Genomic DNA, 23,162 nt, shown 5'->3' on the forward strand with positions numbered 1-23,162 from the left:
CTCCATTCCCACCGCTTGTGTGCACTTTCCATAAAGGGTAGGCTGGTTACAGTGGGTGTTGACAATCAAGTTTGTCTGCCAGGAGCTTTTTAATTTTCCATAAATAATAGCCCTGATGGAGCTCTGGTGATGGTTTTCTTCCATATAAACCATCTTAAAAAGATCTCTTTCCCTCTCCTTATCTGTAAGTCTATGGCCTGTTTTTCTTATCTGGTTAAAGCACAGAACAAATGCGATTAAGTTTATGGGTCGGAACTCTAAGAATATTTTACGTCGCTGTTTTGTACGCAACTCTAGGCCGAACCTCTAACCTGGACCAGCATCTGTAGTCAATCTTTAAAGGGAATGGAGTGGTTGAAAGAGTGACTTTATTTGTACCATTCATTTTTTTTTTCGGTGAATATTTAGTAATAACTTATGTGTCAGGGAGAGTTCTAGGCATTGGAAATATACACAAATAAAACCCCACAGAACTTCCATTCTGACCGGGAGAGATAGATAGCAATCAAGTAAAACAAATGAACAAACCTCATGATTTCAGATACTGATATGGGCTAGGAAGACAGTGAAGTCAAGTAGTATATTCGTGTGAGAAGTAAGGGAGGTGATTCATTTTCAGAAATATCAAATAAAAGCTGTGCTGTCTAGTTAACAATAGGTTTCCAACCTAATGAAAATATGTATGAACCCCGCTCCCACCACAATGGAGTCCCAGACCCTTGGACACTTCACTTTTTGGTCTTTTCCCCCCTCTCTATCTCTTGGGCTTATTTTCACAGGCTTTGCAATGAGCATGCACCGAAGAACAAAGGAAGGACTGTACATCTCTGAGTCACCTCAGGAAATGTACATTTGTTCCAGTCAGACTACTTGTTGCTTTACATGGGCAGAGGTGACGTCCAGGTAAGGCTGTAACCTCTGTAGAACTCAGCCAATGAGGAATCAGGGGTGGGACTTATATGCTGGGGGATAAATTGTCTGCTGTAACTACCCTGAATGTGCCTGTCCATCAGATACCTGCTCTTGCAAGAACGTTGATTGAAGCCTCACTTCAGTGTGCTCCAAGTCTCCATGTCCCTCCTTTGATTGGATCAGTGGGCTTATTCTCACACTAGTGACTGGGTAGTTGAGACACTCCTCTGAAGAGGTGACCTGGAAGCTGATACCTTAATGGTGAGAACATCCAAACAGAGGGAAAGCCTTTCTTGTGTGTGTGGGGAAGCAGCTTGTGCAAAGGCCCTGAGGCAAGAGCATAGTGTGAAGAAAAGGACTAAGCCTATGGCCTACAGGCATTAAACTCTGGAGTCACAAGTGTGACAAGATGGAAGGAGGATTGAGTCTAGAATCAGAACCTATAGGTTGGGGTCTGAATCCTAACTTCTGTTCCTCCATCTCATAAATAGGTTCATGGATACATACTGCACAGGGTTGCTGTGCGGCTTGTGTGAACAGGAAAACTGTCCACCATTGGTGAGATCGTTCACTCATTCAGTGCTGCAGAGTTGTTGACTCAGGAAAGTTTTGGTCTTTGCTTTGTCTAACCCTAAAGTATCACATCATCAAGAGACTCAGAGGTCCTTGGGGAAGATCAGGGGCCAGGCATGGATGGAATAAGTGCTAAGGTGCTGGTTCTACAAATACCAACTCTAAAAGAAAAAATGAGAGCAATACTATAAAGTTTGGCAAGGGCCAACAATTCTAAAACAGGCTCTGTGTGACCTTGGATGAGACACTTTCCCTCTCTGGTCTCAGTTTCTTGTTTATCAAAATAAGGGGAGGTTGGAATAGCTGCTCAGTAAGCTCCTTTTCAGCTCTGGGCAGATTCTGTTCTAAGATGCGCTTTTTTTTTTTTAACTTTTTTTTTTTATAACATTTATTTTTGAGACAGAGACAGAGCACGAATGGGGGAGGGTCAGAGAGAGAGGGAGACACAGAATCTGAAACAGGCTCCAGGCTCTGAGTGGTCAGCACAGAGCCCGACACGGGGCTCGAACTCACAGCCCTCACGGACCGTGAGATCATGACCGGAGCCGAAGCCGGCTGCCCAACCGACTGAGCCACCCATGTGCCCCTAAGATGCGCTTAATAGGACAGAAGACATAACACCAAGCCAGACGTGTTGAGACAACGGCAAGGCAGGAGAGCTGAAATGGGGTGGGGTGGGGGGGTGTGTCCAAGCCTGTTGCTTCAGGTAAGTGGCTTTGGTTGCAAGAACCAGCATGACACGGTCTTTACCAAGAAAGCAGACTGAACAGCAAGAGATAATGCTGCAAGTCACTTTTATGAGGCTCCCCTCTGCCTTTGGGGTGTGTGTATGTGGTGGCCGTGGCCATGTTTTCTCCTCCTTCCACCTCTTTGGATTATGCCGAAATGTCTCCCCCACTGAAAACAGTGTACGAAGGCTCTCGCCTAGGGATGAAATGCCTCCCATGCCTCATGCATTGATTTGTAAGCAACCGCTAGAAGAACTGTATTCACATCTCAGCAGCCAACGCCAACAAAAGACCTACTGGATCCAGTGATGGAGCATTGTTTCCAGAGCTGAGCTGCTGCCTCTCCAGACAAAAGCTGCATCAGAGACGTGACTTCAGGCTTACAAATAAGAGCCGCTGAATCATTCTGGAGCCCTTCAGCACTGTGTTTTCCTGAAGATTTTGTAATAAGCAATTTAAGAGAAAAACAGCTCAACAAGCCAATATTCTTTTCAGAAATATCAGCTAACGCATATCCAAGGGACAGAAGATAACTGCTTATTTCTCCCACCCTCTCATACTCCCGCCCCTGTGTAGCTGGCCTGCGCTGTTCTAAAACAGGGTCAAAGCTACCTGGTTCAACATTTTACCCTGTCACCACTGACATTTTTAAGATGATAGATATTCTAGATTTGCTTTGCCTAACCTGCGAATAGGGCCCCAAATAGTTTTCTCTCTGGAAATTTCTGTAACCCTTTGTTCCTCATGCCTTGTGCCTTTCCTCTTAGTTAGGATCAGGATTATCAGCTAAATACCAGTAAAATTCCACTAAGAAAACTGACAGAAAAAAGCCACTTTAAATATAGATTTGTACATTCAATTTGCAACATACAAAAAATATTTTATGTGTACAAACACATGCATATGAGTAGCTGCATGTTCTATGTATTTGTATTTATTAGACAAAAATTATGTATGCCTGAACGTTTTTGAAACATGGCATCTGTCTATATGAGAGTCTGTACATATTTATGTAGATTTTCTTGTAGATCAGACATAGCTGTATGATGTAGTGAAAACAGGCTTTTAATCCAGTTACATGTGGATTGAAAAACATTGACTCACACATAAATTCATTCATTCTTTTTCCACAAATAGTTATCATGGCTTAATATTGTCCTAAGTGCTAGAGAAATAATGGTCAACAGGACAGATCTGCTGTTATTTAAAACTAAAAAGGATTTTAATTTAGATTCTTAATACTTCTAAGAGGATCTGAGCGGATCTGTACCTACTAACAGAGCATAACATACTTTAAGATAAAATAGGACACAAATATCCAAAGAAAGCATAAATAAAGGAGGCTTTCAGACACGTGAATTGAGTGAATTTTGACCAGTTGGGGGAAAAAACATCAAGTGAGCTTTCTGACAGCCAGAGCGAATAAGGAGACATCGAATTATACAGTTATGATTTTCTAACTGCAGAAATGATAAAAGTTAATTTGCTGGGAAAATAAAATGTCTTTAAAGTAGGAATTTATCATGCTTTATAGTGAGTGACATCATGAAGAATTATTCTAACTCTAAGGAAAGATAAAACAATACTTTTCAAATATTATACTTTAAAGATTAAAATTATAACTAAATTATAATTCAGGGAGGGCAGTTTTGAAAAGGACTCTGATAAAAAGGTAAAGAAGCTTTATTTCTTAATATCTAATTCAAAGCAAGGAAGACCAGCTACTGAATTTAGTTAATGTAACCATCAGATGGTGTGTCTTAAACATTAGATGTCTCAAATGAGCTTCAGCCACGTTGGTGTAATTACCCAATTTATCAAACGTGTACTGTAAGGCAGATACTCCACTTGATTAAAGTCAGAGCTTTAAGTTTCAAGTAGTAGGACCAGGGAAAGCAAGTTGACATTTATTGCTGAAAATGAAGGGTCCATCAGGGGACCCTTTCATATTTCCATGTTCCAGAGACTGACGTCACCTATTCCAATCCCCTAATTTCACAAGTGACGTTAGAAGATTTGTCTAGAGCCGTCCAACTAGTCGGCGGCTCTTTGATCATTTGAACTCAAGTCTCCAGATAAGCCAGAGATTCCAGTGGACGATTTTTACATGAAATGCTGTCACCCATGTTACGTGCACTATCGCAATGCACGTGAATATTTTAGCTGTATACTAGAAGAAGGAACGAGAACCAAGTTGGAGGGCAACAGTGTTGTTCACATCTCCTGTTAGAGTTTAAAATAATCGTTCTTCCTATTAGTTCAAGCATGCTGGTGGTGCAGAGCATGAAAAACCTGCCTGAATTGCTGATCATACCACTGGGAAACAGCAGGAGCTCGAAAAAAAGAATGGGCATTGATTCTGTTTTGTTTCTGAAGACCTGACATGATTTCTAGCAGGAGATATAAATACAATTCCAAGATCACAAAAAGAATGTGGAAGCCCTCTGGGTTCCTCATGATGGGATTAGCCTTGCAGTGACTGAACCTGTCTATTTCCGCACCTGGTATTCTTTCTGGTCTTTCTGTGCCTCTGTCCAGTGCTTGCAGACTCATTTCTAAACACTTCACTCGCTGTGCGTAACCAAGAGTAAAGGACTCGTCAACTTTGTCCCTTTCTCTTGCATTAACTCATTTGAAATCTAGCCACTTAAGACCTGAATGAAAACTGTAGGAGGGACAGGGCATCTAGGTGGCTCAGCCAGTTAAACATCCAACTCTTGATTTCAGCTCACAGTTGGGGAGATCGAGCCCTGCATTGGACTCTTCGCTGATAGTGTGGAGCCTGCTTGGGATTCTTTCTCTTCCATTCTCTCTCTGCCCCTCCTTCTCTCTCTCTCTCTCTCTCAAATAAACCTTAAAAACTTTTTTAAAAATTGTGGGAGGGACACCAGGGTTTCACTGAAAGCTTATCAACTTTGAACTCAAAACAATGGGGCTTCCTATTCTAGCTGGCCACTTGCTAGTTGTGTGACCCTAATGAAACACGTTATAGAAGCAACCTCAGGACTGTAAGCTCATGAAAAAAAAATACTTAAGGTATAGCTGTGAGGATTAGAAATAATAGAGGGCATCGGCCATGTAGAAGACAACCAATAAATGGTAATATTGTTTAAGCAGATGTGAGCCACAATTTCATACAGAGGTATAGGCTGTTGTGCCTATTTCTCATGAAACCAGCACACCCTTGTTCATTAAATGAAAAAGTCAGCTTATCATTTGTAGGTAAAGGATAATTAAGAATCTGTATAGTCACACAAGAAACAGGGCAAAATGGAAACTCCCAGTCTCTAGCACCTTCTCCCTCTACTTTGCCAGCCCTTCCTTCCTTCCTTCCTTCCTTCCTTCCTTCCTTCCTTCCTCCCTCCCTCCCTCCCTCCCTCCCTCCCTCCCTTCCTTCCTCCCTCCCTCCCTCCCTCCCTCCCTCCTTCCCTCCTGATTGTCTTATAGTTATGCTGAGGCTGCGCCAAACTTGACCCAGCAGCATTTTTTTAAACTGCTTAAATGGGATTTTCAAATGACCCAGGGTTAACACATTAAGTAATGAGAGTGCCTCTTCCTTAACGGTGCTCAGTAATAGGAGAGATGCTAGCATGATTCCTGCTTAGACCAGATTGCATGGCAATCCCATGCCCACTTGAGGCACCATTTTTATTATTTTCATTTAGGCCTATGGAGTGGGTCTGTCGTCAAGTTGACAGTATTTTCAAGTGAATTACTGTCTGGGGCACCAGAGTTGACAGTTTTTGCTATGAAGTAATTCAATTTAATTGAGAACACTTATTTCTCCACATAGCATGCATGGATGATGAGTTGATGACGAAGCGTCCCCCAAACCCGAACTAGTTTCCACACTGGCTTGGTAGGCATTGGGAGAGCATGCCCTCCTTCTGTAGCTGAAGTCGGGTCTCTGGTTGTAGTCTACTGTGAAGTGGAGTGAGTGTGGACAGGCCAGCCGCATCCACCAGCCTGGCCGAGTTTTGAATGTCTGTCCTACAGATTTCACAGACATTTCTGATTTCCCATTAAGGAGCAGGAAGAAAATTCAGCACTTTCAAAGCATCATCTCACTTAGATTCTTTGAGGCTACACTTTAAAGACTATCTTCCCGTCCCTTTCCTTTTGGGAGAATGGGTGTGGACCGTATACTGTTACTGTGCAGAAGAGCTAACTTAAGCAAGCCGGGTGGGTGGGAAGAATAGAGGTTTCCATTGCCGAAATCAGGTGGGCCGTGAAACACAATGCTGTCAGGGGTACTCTAACACTATGCCGTCTGCTAACAGAACTCCCAAATTTCAATACTGGATGGGGTCTTTCTTAGAACTTGCCTAGTCCAACCCTCTCATTCCATTGCTGCTGAAACGAAAATTCAGAAAGGTTAAATACTTTGTCAAGGTTTTACAGCTGATAAGATACAGAACCGAGACCACAAGAAGGATTTTTTTTTTTTTTCTTCTGCCGCCTTGGAGTGTTCCTTTGTTATGAGGATGCCAGCAGATACTATGTCGGATATGCAAACTCTATGTCAAAAGTAGTAAAAGAATTCCGGAAAAATCCCTAGTGCCGGATCCCCAAAATTACCAGATAAGAGAGAGGGCAGTGTGTTGACTTTCTTTAAAGAAGGTCACAAATTACGAGGCAGGAGAAGTCTATGGATGCATGTAGGCAAACATACTTCTTGTTTGGGGAACTGGCTGGTGTATCCTCCCTATGGGCCTATAAACTAGGCTTGGGGAGACTTAACGAATATTAAAGGGAAAAAAACCCTTCATATTTTAAGCTGGGCTCAATTATCCAAATGACGAAAGATACTTGCTGTGTAAGATACACGTGCGTGTCTGTACGCGTTGTGCGTATCTGTGTGTGCACACGTCTGCGCGTCCCTGTGTGTGCATGTGCACACACGTGCATGTCTGTGCATATCAGATATCCCCTACCAGATGTGTGTTCCATACGTGTATCCGTGTGTGTGTGCACGGGCACAGACTCAGTCCCCAGGTACAGCGAGTGAGTGAACCCTTCACACTGGAGAGAATCCTGGGCTGTGGCGCTGCCATTTACCAGCCTTGCTTCTTGAGCAAGTTCTGTTGCTTTTCTGAATCTCAGTTTTTTACCTATTCAGTGGTGTGCCTGATACTCACTACAAAAGGACAGTGGTTTTTAGTCACTTCGCCATTTTAGCAATTAAACTGAATCGACTGTATTCACACAAAATTTGGTTATGTTGGAGACTCTTCAACAAGATTTGTCTCCCAAACAACCGACTCTGTTATCTAAGTGTAGAAACAGCCCTCATGAAAAGATGAATTGCCTTGACTAATCCTTATAGCAACTCCATAGGTGAGGACTAGTTATCTCTGCTTTACGTTTGAGGGAACAGAGATTTAGAGGGGAGGTAATCTGTCCAGAATCACCCAGAGAATTTCTGGAGATCTGGGACACAGATCCACATCTGACTCCAAAGCCAGGCTTGCAACCACTCTCCTTCACCTCACCATGGCCCAGGACTGCTGCGAAGAACAACAATATGGTGGTTGTGGAGTTGGGGCACTGGCATCTGGTTCTCTTCACCCAGATGGAGTCTGCCATCTTCCTTGACCTAACCGTTTCTCCTCTATATCCCAGCTGGTACACATTTTCTTAAGGTCGGCCCTCCATTCTGCCTGGATGGAGGCACTGGGAAGGAGGACATGGGGACAGTTCATACTGGACATGGCAGTGAGTGCTAGCCTCTCGTCGAAGAGCATCTGTCTGCTGACACATCTTAGAAGCACCCGACGGTCGCTTAACTGCTTCATGCTACTGCTCCTGGTATCCCACCCAGGAGGCGACAGAAGGACCACCACGGGGACGAGACTGTCTAGACCCTACCTCATCTCTGGAGTCTTATGAATCCTTGAACTCTTCAACTGTTAGACTCTAAGAACTTGGTTCCCAGAAACAGTAAGGTTATGGGAAGCCGAGGTATTGAGCCCAGGAACTGAAGTTAAGGAAAAGCAGGGGAACAAAAAGACTGCCGGGGGGTTACCTCGAAACTAATTTAAACATAATCAGTGAGAAACAGAAGTAAAATCCTATTTCCAAAATTATTATTTGTTTGGCAAGATAGATAGACTCAATTTTGCACAGAAAATTGCATAGGAAAAAGCGTCTCAGTAGAGCCGTTTAACAGCAATTTAATATTTTAATAAGGCAAACGGTTCTGATTCTCAACTCTTTTGCAATGAAATCTTAAAATCCAATGAAAGTCTGTTTTCAATACCGCTTTACAAATTTTATTGTCCATTTAACAACCAAAGAACATTAACATTCTTTAGACACTTAAATTTAATCATAATGACAAATATTGAGCTTTCTAACTGCCCTTCTAATAATTTAGTGCTTAAAAAATATGGGTTTGCTTTTCTGATATTTTGTCTCAAAATTGTAAATAAGGTCAATTTACCCAGCGGCCTGCAAATGTCTGAGCAATTTTGTGTTATTCCCAAGCAGTCATTTAGTAACATAAAACACAACATGCTGCATGACAAATAAGAACACTCGAGAGGTTTTGTATTTCATTCATTAACAACAGTTCAAAGGATCTGGGCAGGAGTCGGTCCCATCATGAGAGTGCTGAAACCATGGCACCAAGAGAGGGGACAAAACCAGAGTCCCTCAAGCAGACAGAGGTGCAGAGGGAGCAATTTGACTCATTTTGAAACTTCTCTTTCTTAAGGGTAGTAGAGAGCCCACTGGACTAGCATTTGGAAGACTGGGGTTCTGAGCATTGTTCCAAAGACATATTGCCTCACCAAGGCTCAGATTCTAGAAGATCAGGGTAATCGTAATACCTCTTACATACGATTTTGAGAGGATTTAATTCAACGTTATAAATGAAAGTGTTTGCAAACCAAATATGCCCCTTGAAAGTAAGGAAGCATTAGCGTCTTTATAGTTGGTTCGCTGTATACCTATTCTGACCAGGATCACAACTTTGGTCTTGTGTGTGGCAAAATCTCTCTCACCGTTCTAAGCTGCCCTTTTGCCACTGTGAAGGACTGGCCATTAAATGTGTGTGCTGGTCCCTGTGAATTACAAAAATGTGTGAATAAACGAACACAAACCCACTCCACTGCTCGAAAAGAAAATGCATGGCTAATGTGTCTATTGATGGTGTCTTCTTGGCCACAGTCGAGTGCAGCCTCACGTATATTTCTCATCTCTCTCCACAGCTTTGTTGCTCTCCATGATCAGCTCATCGTCATACACACACTTGATTTTGTTTGCCTTATTTGCTGCCTCCTTGGGTAGAATATAAGCTCCACTTGGGCTGGGGTATTTGTCTGTTTCCTGTGCTGTCCTATCTCTTCCACCAAGAACAACGATGGACATGTAGAAAAATGAATTAATGATGTCCAGCTTGTGACCATTATATAAATGCTCATATGTCTGCAGCCAAAGGAGACCGGTGAACCATTGGGAATGGTTCATTAAAGTTTACGCTACTTTTAATGTTTTTAACGTTTCAATTCTGCTGTAACATAGCCCCTAAAATAATTTCATTATTTTTAATGTTTTCAACTGGTCTCATCAGCAACTTCTTGTTCAAGCATTTTTGTCCTTTTAGTTTTTGACTCTGTGAAGAGGGAGTATAAAGCTCATGCCTCAGATACTAATGTTTGGTTTAAAGGAAAACATAAGACATAGTGAGCGAGTACTGTAGACTGTGCCCCCCACCCCCAAATTCATATGTTGAAACCTAATCCCCAATATGATGGTATTAGGATGTGGCGCCTTTCGGAAGTGATTAGGCCATGAGGATAAAGCCCTTATAAAAAGGACCCCAGGGGTGCCTGGGTGACTCAGTCGGTTAAGCGTCTGACTCCTGATTTTGGCTCAGGTCAAGATCTCATGGTTCATGAGTTTGAACCCTGCAACGGGCTCTGTGCTGATGGTGCAGAGGCTGCTTGGGATTCTCTCTCTCTCCCTCTCTCTGCCCCTCACTTGCTTGATCTCTCTCTCTCTCTCTCCCTCTCTCTCTCTCTCTCTCTCTCTCAAAATAAATAAGTAAACTTAAAAAACAATAAAAAATAAAAAAGATCCCAGAGAGCTCTCTTGCCTGTTCCTCAATGTGAGGACAAGTCAGAAGACAGAAGTTCCTGTCTGTGAACCAGGAAGCAAGGTCTTACCAGACACCAAATCTGCCAGTGCCTTGATCTTGGATTTCTCAGCCTCTTGAACTGTGAGCTTGTTTGTAAGACACCCAGTCTCTGGTACTTGGTAAAGGCAGCCCCAAGGGGCTAACACAGGGAGTTTTCCCCTCCCCCGAGGAGAATTTGCATGTAAATTCCAAATCTGCTCTCCAAGCAATTTCCCATTATTTAAGGTTCATAAGTTTCCTTTATTTACTCAATTGCAAGAAACCAAAGTGTGATTATAAACAGCATTAATAACAAAGAGGCACAAAAATCCTACCACCCTCTGTTCCCACTTCGGTGCATCTGTCAGATTATTCTACGGCAGATTGGAAAGAGGGGGTTGTGTTAGCAGTCACGACCTAACGGCCAGTGATGTTGGTTCCATACTTTTCAGTGGGAATCACTATTTAGAACATTCTAGTCTTGTTCAATAGCTGCAACAGTAGAAGATGGACCTGTGGGGAGTGCTAAAGAGAAAGAACCAGTCAAGATGGAACGGAAGGATTAAGGGGGGAAATCCCACAATGGTGTTGCTTTCATGCATCTTTGAGAGGGGCTTTCCTCTGTCTTTATACGATCATACAGACAGTGGACAAGGTTTGAGAAGCCAAGAAAAAGACCTTTCTTTCTATATTTAATTCCCTCGGGTCTCTGACTCCTTGAGTTTGAAAACAACTTCGTTTTGGTAGGATTTTCCTTTGCACTTCTAGAGCCAGTGCAAACGCTGATCTGTTAGACACGGTTGAAGAGAGTGTAAAATGATACAGATGGTAGTGATAAAGTGTCTTAATGTCACCTTCTCCCACCTAGCATTTTGCCCCTTCCTTAGTGACCTTCATTTGGCCACTTCTCCTGCTTCAGGGAAATTTCCGGACAAAGACTCATGATTGGCTGTCTGTGAATTAGAGACACAAAAGCCTTAAACGCCTTTACGTTTATCTTGTCTATTTCCAGAAAGAAAGACACAGTGTAGATGGAGAAGAATGCCATGTTTGAAGACGTGTGCTTCATCTAGAAACTCCAAGGCAGTCTCTGAAATGTGCAGGTATGCTACCAAAACATTTATTCCTCTTTTAATTTTACCCTGGAAGGTCGTTGGTGCTTTGACATAGACCAAGTGGTCCCAGTAGGAAAAGCAAGCTCAGTGTGGGCCGTTGTCATTTACAGCATGCAGAGAAAGGTACTCACCAGCGCTGACAGTGATAGCTTCGATAAACTGCTCTCTCCAGCTGTTTGTCCCAACCACAAGGGCTAAGTTTGTCTTCTTAATAAGTTTGTCCACGGTACTCTAGAAGGGTTGGAAAGAATAAGATAACTGTTGGGTTGGTTAAAGCCTTGGGAAATCTAAGACCTTGGTGATTTTGAAACCCCAGAGTTCTACGAAGGGTAGGGGATGTTAGGCTCAGAACAACAGTATTGACATCAAACACTGTTATGATTATGCAAACGAGCATAGCCCTTGGCTGGAACCATTCGGAAATATAAATTGCTTCATAGCAAATTCGAGCCTCTTTCACTGCCTAATGGCCAGTGAAGAATGGCCTCAGTGTTTAGAAGAGCAGACGTTGCAGAAGCCCATCCCTTCCCCTTGAATGCTTCATGAACTTGCTTCTTTCCTGGCTTCAACTGTGGCATCCTGTCTATAACTGAATTAGTATATGGCCTGCTCAGCATTACACGTTTCTGAATAGCTGGAATTGGCAGATAGATTATGGAACTAAAAACTGTTATTATTGTGCTTTGGTTTATCAATGAAATGCAGCCAGAGAGCAGAGCCCCAAGAATTCTGCTGCAGGATCATCAATAAATGGATTTTTCTGTGGCTACTGATTTTGTCAGCCTGGCGGCTGTTAGAGAAGCCACTCTAACGCTACTTCTGTTGCAAACAAGAAAAGGCGAGACAAGAGAAGTTTAATTCATATGGTTTAGGGCACATTGCAATTGATGTTGCACTAGATTTCCCTCTCTGTTACTTTTCTCTTTAGACTTCTTTTTCTCTCTTAGACTTCTTTTTAAGCACTTGGCTTTCTACAGTGAGCACCCTCTAACTTTCTAAATGTCACTTAAGGTAACAACAACAACAGCCAAACAATCACAGGAGAACCAAGCAGGCAGATACACCCAAAGCACTACCACCAATCATAGCGACTACAGGGAGAAGGGTCACTCCCAGGACATGAGGGTACCCTGCCCAGAGAGACTATCGCGTGGACTAGTCTACCACACATATCCACACTTACTGTCAGAGCATCCTCGAATCCCCACTAATTGCAAAGAGGCAGAAAACACATATTATTTGTCTCGGGTCAACATCTATACACGTTTAATGCAATGCATGTCAACTGACTATGGCTTGGGAGAGAGAGAGCGAGCAAGTTCTCAGCCAACTGGGAGTGAAGAAAATGTGATCTGAGCAGCCTGTACAGAAGGCCAAAGCTCAGTCGGAACGTCAAGTGTGTTAGTTCAACGAGAGTCATCCGAACATGGAGATGATAATAAGCATGAAAGGGCCCACCTCCAACTGGCCCACTCTGTATTTTCAACATCATTCCTTGCTAGATGTTTTCCTTAGGGTGGTGACCTTTCCGCCCTAGCCTTGTGTCTAGAACTGCTAGCACCGCTGATAACCGCTGTAACCGTCACTGCTCTTGGCCACAGTATCTTCAGGCACAGGACAGGCATGTCTTTTCTCTCTGGACTCAGCCCCATTTTATCAAGCACACTGAGTGTCTTGGCTGGTGCCAACTCACAGTTCTGTGCAGGATATGACAAGAAATGACTTTGATTTTTCCTAACTGTAATGGAAACTTGGGGAAGGTCTTGCCAAAGGAGCCCTCTGTTCTGATGCCAAGGCAGAGAATCCCATCACCTGGGAGATAAACAGTTAAAGAGATAAACTGCTGTAATAGTTAAACACACAGAGTTGCCTCAAGAAACATCTCTAAAGAACAAAGTTTTAAAATAAATGAAAGTTAAAATTTATGTGTATGAAAAACCCAGGGTAGATTGTAAACTTTGGTTCATGTTGACTCTGGGGGACTATGGGACAGCCTGGTTCCTCCGAGGGCTTAATTTGCATACGTGTCCTCCCTTGATCCACGGGAAGAGGGGACACTAAGTAAGATGAATTTGAACTCTCACTGCACTGGACCTGTAGGCTATTGTCATAGCCTCACCATCAGCAGTGGGTGTCAGGAAGCCAAACCCTTAGTCACAAAATAGTAAACAGGAACCCAGCGGGCAAACGCAGAGTGGGACATTGTGAGGTACCACCCAGATTCGAGTCTCTCATATAGTTCTAAGAGCTCTGAATAGGTTCTTTAAAAACAGCTATGGACCTAGAAAAATAAATTTCTTAAAAGAATAATATCATATTGATATTCGAGGGCACTTCAGGAACATGCCCTCAACCTCCCTTTCCTTTTAATAGTAACTACTGGTGAACTTTGAGGAGACGGGAGGAAATAGCCTATGGAAGCTATTCTAGGAAGATAAGAACCCCGAACAAGTGGACTTCTGTAAAGAGACTGGGGAGCTTTCAAACGTCCAGGTCATTGGAGTGGTTACAGGAGAGAGCTTTGGACCCAAGAACGCTTTGCCGCCTGGAAGACCGTGCCCTGCCACACCCAGTCCGATGCTTCCTGCAGAGTTTCTGTGACTGCTCTTTCTAGTCTTGGGTGCATGGAAGGGGAAGGCCGGCTGTCCCATAAAGGAGAGACAGGCTGTCCCATAAAGCCTGTCCCATAAGGCAGGCTGTCCCATACAATTATTCCCCATGAGAGCCCTGGAGGGATGGAGGGCAAACTTGCCCAGAAATGCCAAGTAGTAGAATCTCCGTTATAGCAGGTGGCACCAGGCACTCTGATTCCAGGTGAAAAGAGGGGGCATGAGGAAGAGTGAGGTTGGCTACATCTGGACAGACTGGTCCGTGGAAATGGACAGTCTGAGGTATCTGCACCCCTGGGATCACAGGGAACCTGTGTATGTGTGTGTCAGTCCGCAGGTTCTAGATCAAACAACAGGTGAGCTCCGATACTTGGGGTCTGCCAAGAAAGCACAGGTCCCAGTGTTTACCCCTGTTCCTTTGCATGGGAATGAGTGAAAGAAACAGAGATTTGCAGCAGCCTGAAGGGGAACGTTTAATTGCATTTTTTATTTTTTAAAAAATTTCACTTCAATTGCAAAAAGACATTTTCCCTTCTACCTGTCTCCTCTCAGGCACCTCTGTTTGTGAACTAATTTTAAAAAATAATTAATGGATGCAGCTAAAGGAAAAGAGGCCACTACTATGAAACATCGAGATAAAATACTGAGGCTTCTAAGGTCCTGGCCTGATTGTCCCTGTTGGGATCCTCATTCTGGTTTTCCAAATAGGAGCAGAGTCTGCTTTTGAAAAATAATTGGGGAAGATGCAGCTGCACCATGGGTTTGTAGTTCTGGAAAACCAGAGAACGAGGTTCCTTTTCATGTCCCGCTCCAGAATTAGCGTGTGGCTCTCCTGGGGTCTTAGCTGTCAGGGCTGTGTGAACGAGATGGGTGGGAGGTAGAGTAGGGACAGAGGGAGCAGCTAAAATGGACAGCAAGTTTAGCCTCAAAATTCTTTTTTTTTTTTTTTCAACGTTTTTATTTATTTTTGGGACAGAGAGAGACAGAGCTTGAACGGGGGAGGGGCAGAGAGAGAGGGAGACACAGAATCGGAAACAGGCTCCAGGCTCTGAGCCATCAGCCCAGAGCCTGACGCGGGGCTCGAACTCACGGACCGCGAGATCGTGACCTGGCTGAAGTCGGACGCTTAACCGACTGCGCCACCCAGGCGCCCCTCGCCTCAAAATTCTAAGCTCACCCTAAGGCCCATCTGCTTAACTTCTGAAAAATGACTTTTCATCATCCAGAGGACCAGGAATCCAATTTCATCTGCTCAGTTGTGAACTCTCTGGTCACAGGCACTATATACCTTTAGTATGTTGACTGTGCTAAAATGTCCTAGGATCTGAAGAGGAGGACTAATTATAAATGAGAACTTGTCAATGGGGTGGATGTTTTATAGGGAGAGCTTCCCATTCCCCCTCCAGAACAAAAGCCTCCTAACTGTCTGCAGTGTGAACGGTTTGCTTCTAATGGATTCACTGGCTTCTTCAAATAGAGCTTGGTTTCCTCCACACATCACAATCTCTTGGAATCCACCTTTGCTTCTTCCTTCCTCTCCCCTCAGACAAAGTCCTCCCTTTGGGGCACCTCTGACCCTGGGCAGTGACAGATGCCACCCACTGGCCCCTGGTTCTGATGCTGTTCAGTTTGCAGGACCTCTTGGTTCCCTACCTTTCTAATTCTAGTTCTGCCCTGAAAAAATTCTCAGTTAATGAGCCAGTTCCTGACATTGACGGCAGTCTGGACAGTCTGGGTCCCGAGATGGGCCTGGCCTCCCCCGTGGGCAGCATCGGTGAGCATACCTTGAATTCGTAGGATTCTTCAATGATCACTTCCAGCTTGGTGTGTTCTCCCAGAATGGGGCGCCCCATTTCTGCAATGCGCCTCTCCTCTTCCTCTTTGCTGGTCAGCGGCTGCTTGTCATCACATTCCTCTGTGAAAGCGAAGGGCAAGAAAGTTAGCCCTGTGCTCAATTTTCTTTGGAAATCCCTGGGTTCTGCTACAAGAAAACCGAGAAGGAAGGAAGTCCTAATGACCTACTAAAAGTCCCTTGGGTGAGATCATAAGGCCGGAGGGGAGAAGTGCTGGCATGTCATCACTTCACATCACATCACTGTTAACAGCAGGTGACTGTAAATGACCCACAACCTGAGCACGAGCCAAAGTGCAGATCAGGAAAGCAGCTTGTATGGGCATATCACTGGGAAAGACTCTGCCTGCACGCCGTCTGTGCTGAGGGATCACCCAGCTGTCCCCTGTGATGCTGGTTCACCTGGCTGTTTTTATACATTCCTTTAGCAGGTGACCAAAGGAACCGTAATGAAAAGTGCTGGAGTGACACAAGGGATGGAGGGATCTGGCCTCCTCCTCTCCACTCTCCAGAGGCAACAGAAAATGCCCCAGCGCCAAAAAATTGGTTGAAGGGAGATTCTGATCTTAGCCAGAGCCCCTGTTGCAAGTTAAGAAGCAAACCATCCATTCCGTGTTTCACAACGATGCCTGTGTCCTCGTGCTTCCGCTCTGTGGTGCAAAGTTGAGATTTGTTAGGAAGACCTTGACCACGCTCATCTTAAAGTAAACGGGGGGCAAAGGTGAAGCCTTTGGGAGTTAATACCACTCACCATGTGAGCATGATTATTTCCAGAACCACCAGGTTCCTTACACTCCAGGAGAGGCTAGTGGGTGTTAAGAAAATGTTAATGGACTTGAGAGTCCACTAATGAGGGGAAGCTCACAGTTGGCTCCTCGCTATGTGAAGGTCATTAGGATAAATTTCAGACTGAAAAAGGCCATGCGCATGGCAAACACCATTCCTATAATCACTCTACCTCCTTATCCTTCAGGCCCAGGATGCCGGAACGAGACAGGCTACCTGAGTCAAGTCAAAAGTACCTCATCTCCAAGGGAGTCGTATGGGTGGTATGGAAAGACCTCTGCCCTGATGCCTTTGCTTCTAGAACTTTCCAGGCAAACTGCCTGTGGTAGGAATCTGTTGACTGAGGAAACACGAGAAAGGGAGGGACTTCTAGCCCAGTCTTCTTGCCTTTTGTGTTTATTTAGGCATCAGCTTCTGCAGGAGTCCATACCTCTCATTCCCTCCAAAGACAAGTTTTCCCTCTGCTGAGGGCCCTGCTGTGGTGGTTCCATTTGATGCTCTAGCAAATTTTGTAGAGAACCAGTTCCTAGGCCAGCTCACTGCTAGGGCACAGAGAAGATGGGCTAGGGATACTGCTAGCTAGCATTTTAAATTTTTTTTTTTTTCAACGTTTATTTATTTTTGGGACAGAGAGAGACAGAGCATGAACGGGGGGGGGGGCAGAGAGAGAGGGAGACACAGAATCGGAAACAGGCTCCAGGCTCTGAGCCATCAGCCCAGAGCCCGACGCGGGGCTCGCACTCACGGACCGCGAGATCGTGACCTGGCTGAAGTCGGACGCTCAACCGACTGTGCCACCCAGGCGCCCCGCTAGCTAGCATTTTAAATACCAAGTGTCAAAACCAACCCAAGGCAAAAGCAGGATGTAGCATATTAATGCTTTAGTATGTATTCAATAGTGTCTTCCTAAAAGAATATTTTAGAATCTGCTTTTCTATCCCCAATCCTTATGGGGCCTCAAGGAAATTAGACGGAGACTAAAAAATAAGTGATTTTGGACTGACCAGAAAGTGCTAAATGTTAAGAGATCAAAGGAGAGGGGCAAGGAGATTAATTTTAACTGCAGAAGTAGTAGAGATTTTTATAGCAGGCTTGGGAAGTTATGACCCAAGAGAAGGCAAAGGGTTCCAACTGGTGTCCTCCAGATTTGTCCTTGAAATTTATACGTAGTCAAGGAAGTAGTTAGTTGAGATATGTGATGTCTAGTCTACCCAGTGCTCAAGTCAATCGTATTTTGATTCCTTGCTTTCTGATCCTTGAACTCAGGATAATGTTATTGGTAGTTTTCGTAGCAGTAGGTTCTTTTAGTGTCTTTGTTCAAAACCTTGGCTGAACACGGATGTCTTAGAGACTTACAGCAAATAAAAATTATTTTTCCAGAATAACAGCCAGGATTATTATTTGAATTGCAAAACCATGGAGAGAGAATATTTATTATGGCTTCCTTTTCCGTAGTTTACTTATAAGTGATAAGTTGCTTTAAATGGGACTCAGGCACTTTATGTAGAAAATTGGAGAAATTACAAAAGAAAGGTGATGTGGTCACATTGTTTAATGCCACATTCCACAAAATGAAATTATTTGGAACATGGCATTGAACAAATGGACATGGTAGCAAATGAAATTGAATTACAGTGATTAAAAACGGTTATTTATTCCCTTTTTAGTCATCTTTCCATCCTTCTGATCAGGATGAAATGCTTAGTTTGGTGCTATTATATCTGTAACTAGTTCCTGACATTTGCTGTATATGCATATAAAGATCCTGTTTGTTGTTCACGTGAGAAGTGAGGTATAGAGATGGGAGAGCTTAGAATGCAGCGAGGTGAGGCTGAGAAATCAGGGTGGGGAAGCAGCTTGCTCTGTCTAAGGGAGTCAGGGAAGCCTTCAGAAAAGAGGAAATATTTGAAATTGGCCTTGGAACCTGCAGAGCAGCTTGCCAGGTGAAGTTGGTGGTAAGGTTGGCTAGAAGGTGGTATAGAAGGGGGCATTCCAGGCAGACAGATGTCCAAGCACAAAGGCATAATGTCATGGAAAGGTCAGGGCTATTTGCACTTAATAAATGTCATGAACATTTAAGAGAGAATTGTATGTGATGGAAAGGAAGCAACTAGATAAATCCTGGTGTTGCTCTGCAACGATATTGATAAATTAGTATCTGTGGTACAGATTTTTGATGCTGGCAAATACTGGTCTGTTTTTTTAAAAAGTGTCCTCTCTTGGGGTGCCTGGGTGGCTCAGTCGGTTAAGCGTCTGACTTCGGCTCAGGTCATGATCTCACGGTCTGTGAGTTTGAGCCCTGCGTTGGGCTCTGTGCTGACAGCTCAGAGCCTGGAGCCCGTTTTAGATTCTGTGTCTCCCTCTCTCTGCCCCTCCCCTGTTCATGCTCTGTCTCTCTCTCTGTCTCAAAAATAAATAAACATTAAAAAATTAAAAAAAAAAAAGTGTCCTCTCTTTGGAGATACCTGGATGGCTCAGTCGGCTAAGCGTCCAACTCTCAGTTTCGGCTCAGGTCATGATCTCACAGTTTCCTGAGTTCGAGCCCTGTATCAGGCTCTGTGCTGACAGTGGGGAGCCTGCTTGGGATTCATTCCTTCATTCTCTCTCTCTCTCTCTCTCTCTCTTCCCCTCATACTCATGCTGCTCATACTGTCTCTGTCTCTCTCAAAATTAAAGAAAGAAAGAAAGACAGAAAGACAGACAGAAAGACAGAAAGACGGAAAGAAAGTGTCCTCTCTTTAAAAAAAAAAAAATCCTCTCTTGAGATATCTTTTATTGGTTGGGGGAAACAGTTTAACATCATTTGTTTGGATGGTCTATTATATTTGTTTCCTTTTCACTTGGTTGGTTTTTGTTTTTGTTTTCTTTCCTTTTCATTTTGAATGCTGGATCAAACACAGTCCATTTTACTCTGGCCAAGTCAGTTTCACCTCCTTACTTATGCACAGTGATAACATACTGGAGTTTTAGTTTGGCTTGTCAGAGAATTCATTCTCTGTCTCTGTCTCTGCATACATATACAAGTATTACTTTTAAAATTCACCATATTTAATTGAGAAGTTGATAGTAAATCACATAACATCATAGGCTTAACCAACCAACACAATTTAAAGATCAAATGTGTAATTCATACTCACTGTAAAAATCAGTATTTTTTTAGAGTTTATTTTTTAGAGAGAGATTGAGAGAGCACGAAGCTGAGAGAGGCAGAGAGAGGGGGAGACAGAGGATCCAAAGTAGGCTCTGTGCTGACAGCAGACAGCCTGATTTAGGGCTCAAGTCCACAAACTGTGAGATTATGACTTGAGCCGAAGTTGGATGCTCAACTGACTGAGCCACCCAGGCACCCCATAAAATTGGTATTGACAAGACATAAACCAAGCCTGTGATAAAACCACCAGTCAAGTCTGGGTATCATGATTATTGAGTGGGTAAGTGTGATGTGAGGAATAGGAAAGTCCTACTGGGGCAGGAGGAAGTGTTTCTACCACAGTAGCCAGTGATGGCAATAATTGAGGAATGAATATCCCTGTCCTCATCCAGAGACTTGGAGACGATGCCTGGGCTCTATGCTTATGGTAGATTTGGGATGACTGCGTGGTCCTCTGGTCACCTTGGCAATGTTCCCTCTAGAGAACCCCCCACAGATGTATTATCATCAGTGTGTATGTGGCTATCATCACATTGCCTGGAGGCAAGAAAGGCAGGCTCTGGAAAGAAATACAGCTTGCTTTTAAAGAAACTTCATTATACTTGGAAAGAAAGACCCATTTTGAGAAGCAAGACTTGCGAGAAATCTGGAACATGTTGAAACTTGAGAGGGAGAGGCCATGGGGTCAGTCTTCTCTTCAGGTCCATTTGCTCCCTTGACTATGCATCCTGTCCTGTGTGGATATGCTTGTGTTATTGTTGATGACCCACCATACTCCCAGCTGCAGAGAAGCCACTGTATCCTTTAGCAATGTTCTAGAGGGGACAGGGGCCAAACTGTTTCATGTCTAAAGACTTCAAGAACACTTGAAGGCAGTTAACTTCAAGCTAACTAAACTGTGGTTTTCAAGAACCATGATGCAATGAGTACCTGCAATGGTGATTACAGTGGAAGGGATCGGATGTTCTCTAGCATGAACTTTCCGGAAGACAGGCTGGCCTAGCAAGAAGGACAGGCAGAAAATCAGCAGAATGGATGCACTGGTTTGCTACCAGAGCTTTGTGGAATTAGTAAACTAAACATCACATCCAGATGCACACATCACATCCAAGCAGTGTTAGTTTGGGGATTGAGTTACTCCTATGGAGGTCACAGAAGTGAACAAATAAGTGAAGTAAGTGTTCTAGGAGCCAAGCCAGATTATGTGAATGAACCACACCCTCCTCAGTAGGGGGTGCTGCTAGATTCCTGCAAGCGTCTGAGGTGGAGTGTCCATGCCCTTCAAGTGACTGCTTCCAGAGGCCTCACAAAACAATGGAAAGCACTTGGTGTGATGACAGGTAACCTGGTTTTGAAGCCTACTGGTGCCAATGACATAGCCAATAACCTTGAGCAGGTTATTTCCCAGTTTCCCCACATGTAAATGGGGATAATAGTACCTGCTCCATCCACATCATAGGTTTGTTTGAGGGTCTAGTGACATAGCATCTGGGAACATGCTTATTTATTTCCTGGGCAGTCTGAATAGGAGAATGTTTTATCCACTGGCAGGCTTTGCAAGGGTACACCATCATCACAGTAACTCTTGGGTTATTTGGGCCTACGGTTTTCGTTAAACTTCTGGCTCAATCAACTGCCAAATCCACCTGCCGTTGACTTCTACCAAGGGCTACCTAGAACTGATCTGAGAATTGATGAAATCGACTTGGTGCCAACTTTTGCCAAAATGCTTGCCATCTAAGTTTGGGCAAAGCATTCTCTTCTCTGAGACTCAGTTTCCTCAACTGTAAACGAAGCTAAAATTGAAGGGGGTTGGTTCCTCTACCCTAGGTACTGCAGTGATTGAAGTGTGTTACAATGTCAGAATTTTCATACTTTGGCTTTCTTAAAAAGCCACGTACCTTGTTAAGTCTACTGTATTATGAGAATTATCTAACTGGGAGAGCAACTTTTAGAGAAGTATATTGACTTTTAATATACAACTCTATGGCTGCCTGTTTAGGGAATCACACATGCCTCTCTCTTTTCCAAACTGAACCAGAATACTTAATTTTTTTTAAACAATCCAAATTAATGCGCTCTAGTTTCACATCACAAGCAGTGTGATGCACACGCAATGAGTCCCCCTCATTGCTCATTTGACTGGAATTCACACTGATGGCATTTATGAGCCATGGCTGGGCTTTGGATTGCAAAGGGGTTAAGATGAAGGTAGGAATGAAGAGGTTGAAAGGGAGGAAATGAAGGTGCTAGAACACTCATCATTAGAGGGCCAGGCTCTGAATCCAGATGGGTGATTTGGGGTAGATTGATTAATCAATTGATTAATCTCTTTCAACCTTCATTTCCTTCACATAGGTGAGAACAATATTATCTTTGTAAGGTTGAAGATTAAATGGTATACCAAATTACAAACTCTAATGAGCTATAACATATAGGAGGTTATCATGTTTTATGCCATAAAGGTCAAGGGAGAATGAGATCATAGGTCCCAACAAGGGCCTTTCAATGAGGCAAGGTCTAGGAGCAACACATAAAGATTTGCAAATTCCAAAATCACCTCCAGCACTTAATGTCCACCACTAATGAAATCTCTGAAATATATTGGGCTGTGAACCAAATGACTTTTTCAATTTCCATATATTCTGCTTCAGATTTAGATTTTCACACTCAGCTGCACAAGACTACAGAAAAGCTGCAGGCGGAGGCCAAGGGCTAGATTAATTCTTCTCTACTGCCCTTGCATCTCAAAGCCTTGACTTCAAAGCCTCAAAGTGACTTCAAAGGAAAGTTCTTTAGGCTTAAAGCTGCTTTTCACTGTATAGACCTAAGTTTTAGAACCTTCCCCAGGGCATCTATAGCATGTGGATCCCAGGTATTCTGACCCAGCTCAGGAGAAGAAGGGTCATCTAAAGTGAGAGGGGCCTGCCAATGTGGAGATTCCCAGAGAGTTTTGGAACATTCTCTTGTTCTAACTGTATCAATTTCAAGTGTTGGGAAGAGGGGGGCAAGAACAGAAAATCTCTAGTTCAAATTAAAGCCTTAAGAAAGATTTAATGAAGTAAGTACATGAAATGAGAGAAATCTTTGGAAGGAGTGATTCTGTTCTCTTGAACGCAAGATGTGTCCAAGGCAGGAAATGTTGGGCATTACTGGACAGATATTCTAGAACATGATATGAACAATTTCTGGGGAAAGAAAACTAGGATCCTGTTATTACCTAGATATTTAAAAGGGAGGGTGCTTCAAGTGACACAAAAGGAAGGCCCAAAAAGCAAAATCCTGACATAGTCAATTATCAGGAAAATAGGAAAATA

General features: G+C 43.5%; 1 protein-coding gene across 15 annotated transcripts in view; it reads right to left on the bottom strand.

The window, feature by feature from the left end:
- Nucleotides 1-23,162, bottom strand: part of SLC8A1 (solute carrier family 8 member A1) — a 385,340-nt gene that overhangs the window by 38,000 nt on the left and 324,178 nt on the right. For 12 of the 15 annotated variants that reach the window (XM_086700455.1, XM_086700451.1, XM_025927473.2 and 9 more), the window contains 3 exons: nucleotides 20,776-20,844; nucleotides 15,841-15,971; nucleotides 11,579-11,678 (listed from right to left, as the gene is read on the bottom strand). In XM_086700455.1, coding sequence (XP_086556581.1) covers nucleotides 11,579-11,678; nucleotides 15,841-15,971; nucleotides 20,776-20,844 — 300 coding nt within the window. The remainder of the gene's footprint in view (nucleotides 1-11,578; nucleotides 11,679-15,840; nucleotides 15,972-20,775; nucleotides 20,845-23,162) is intronic. The other 3 variants (XM_086700458.1, XM_086700457.1, XM_086700450.1) reach the window with 1 other exon arrangement.

This window comes from Puma concolor, chromosome A3 (assembly GCF_028749965.1).
Source record: "Puma concolor isolate L17-30 chromosome A3, mPumCon1.1.hap2, whole genome shotgun sequence".
NCBI classification, from domain to species: domain Eukaryota; kingdom Metazoa; phylum Chordata; class Mammalia; order Carnivora; family Felidae; genus Puma; species Puma concolor.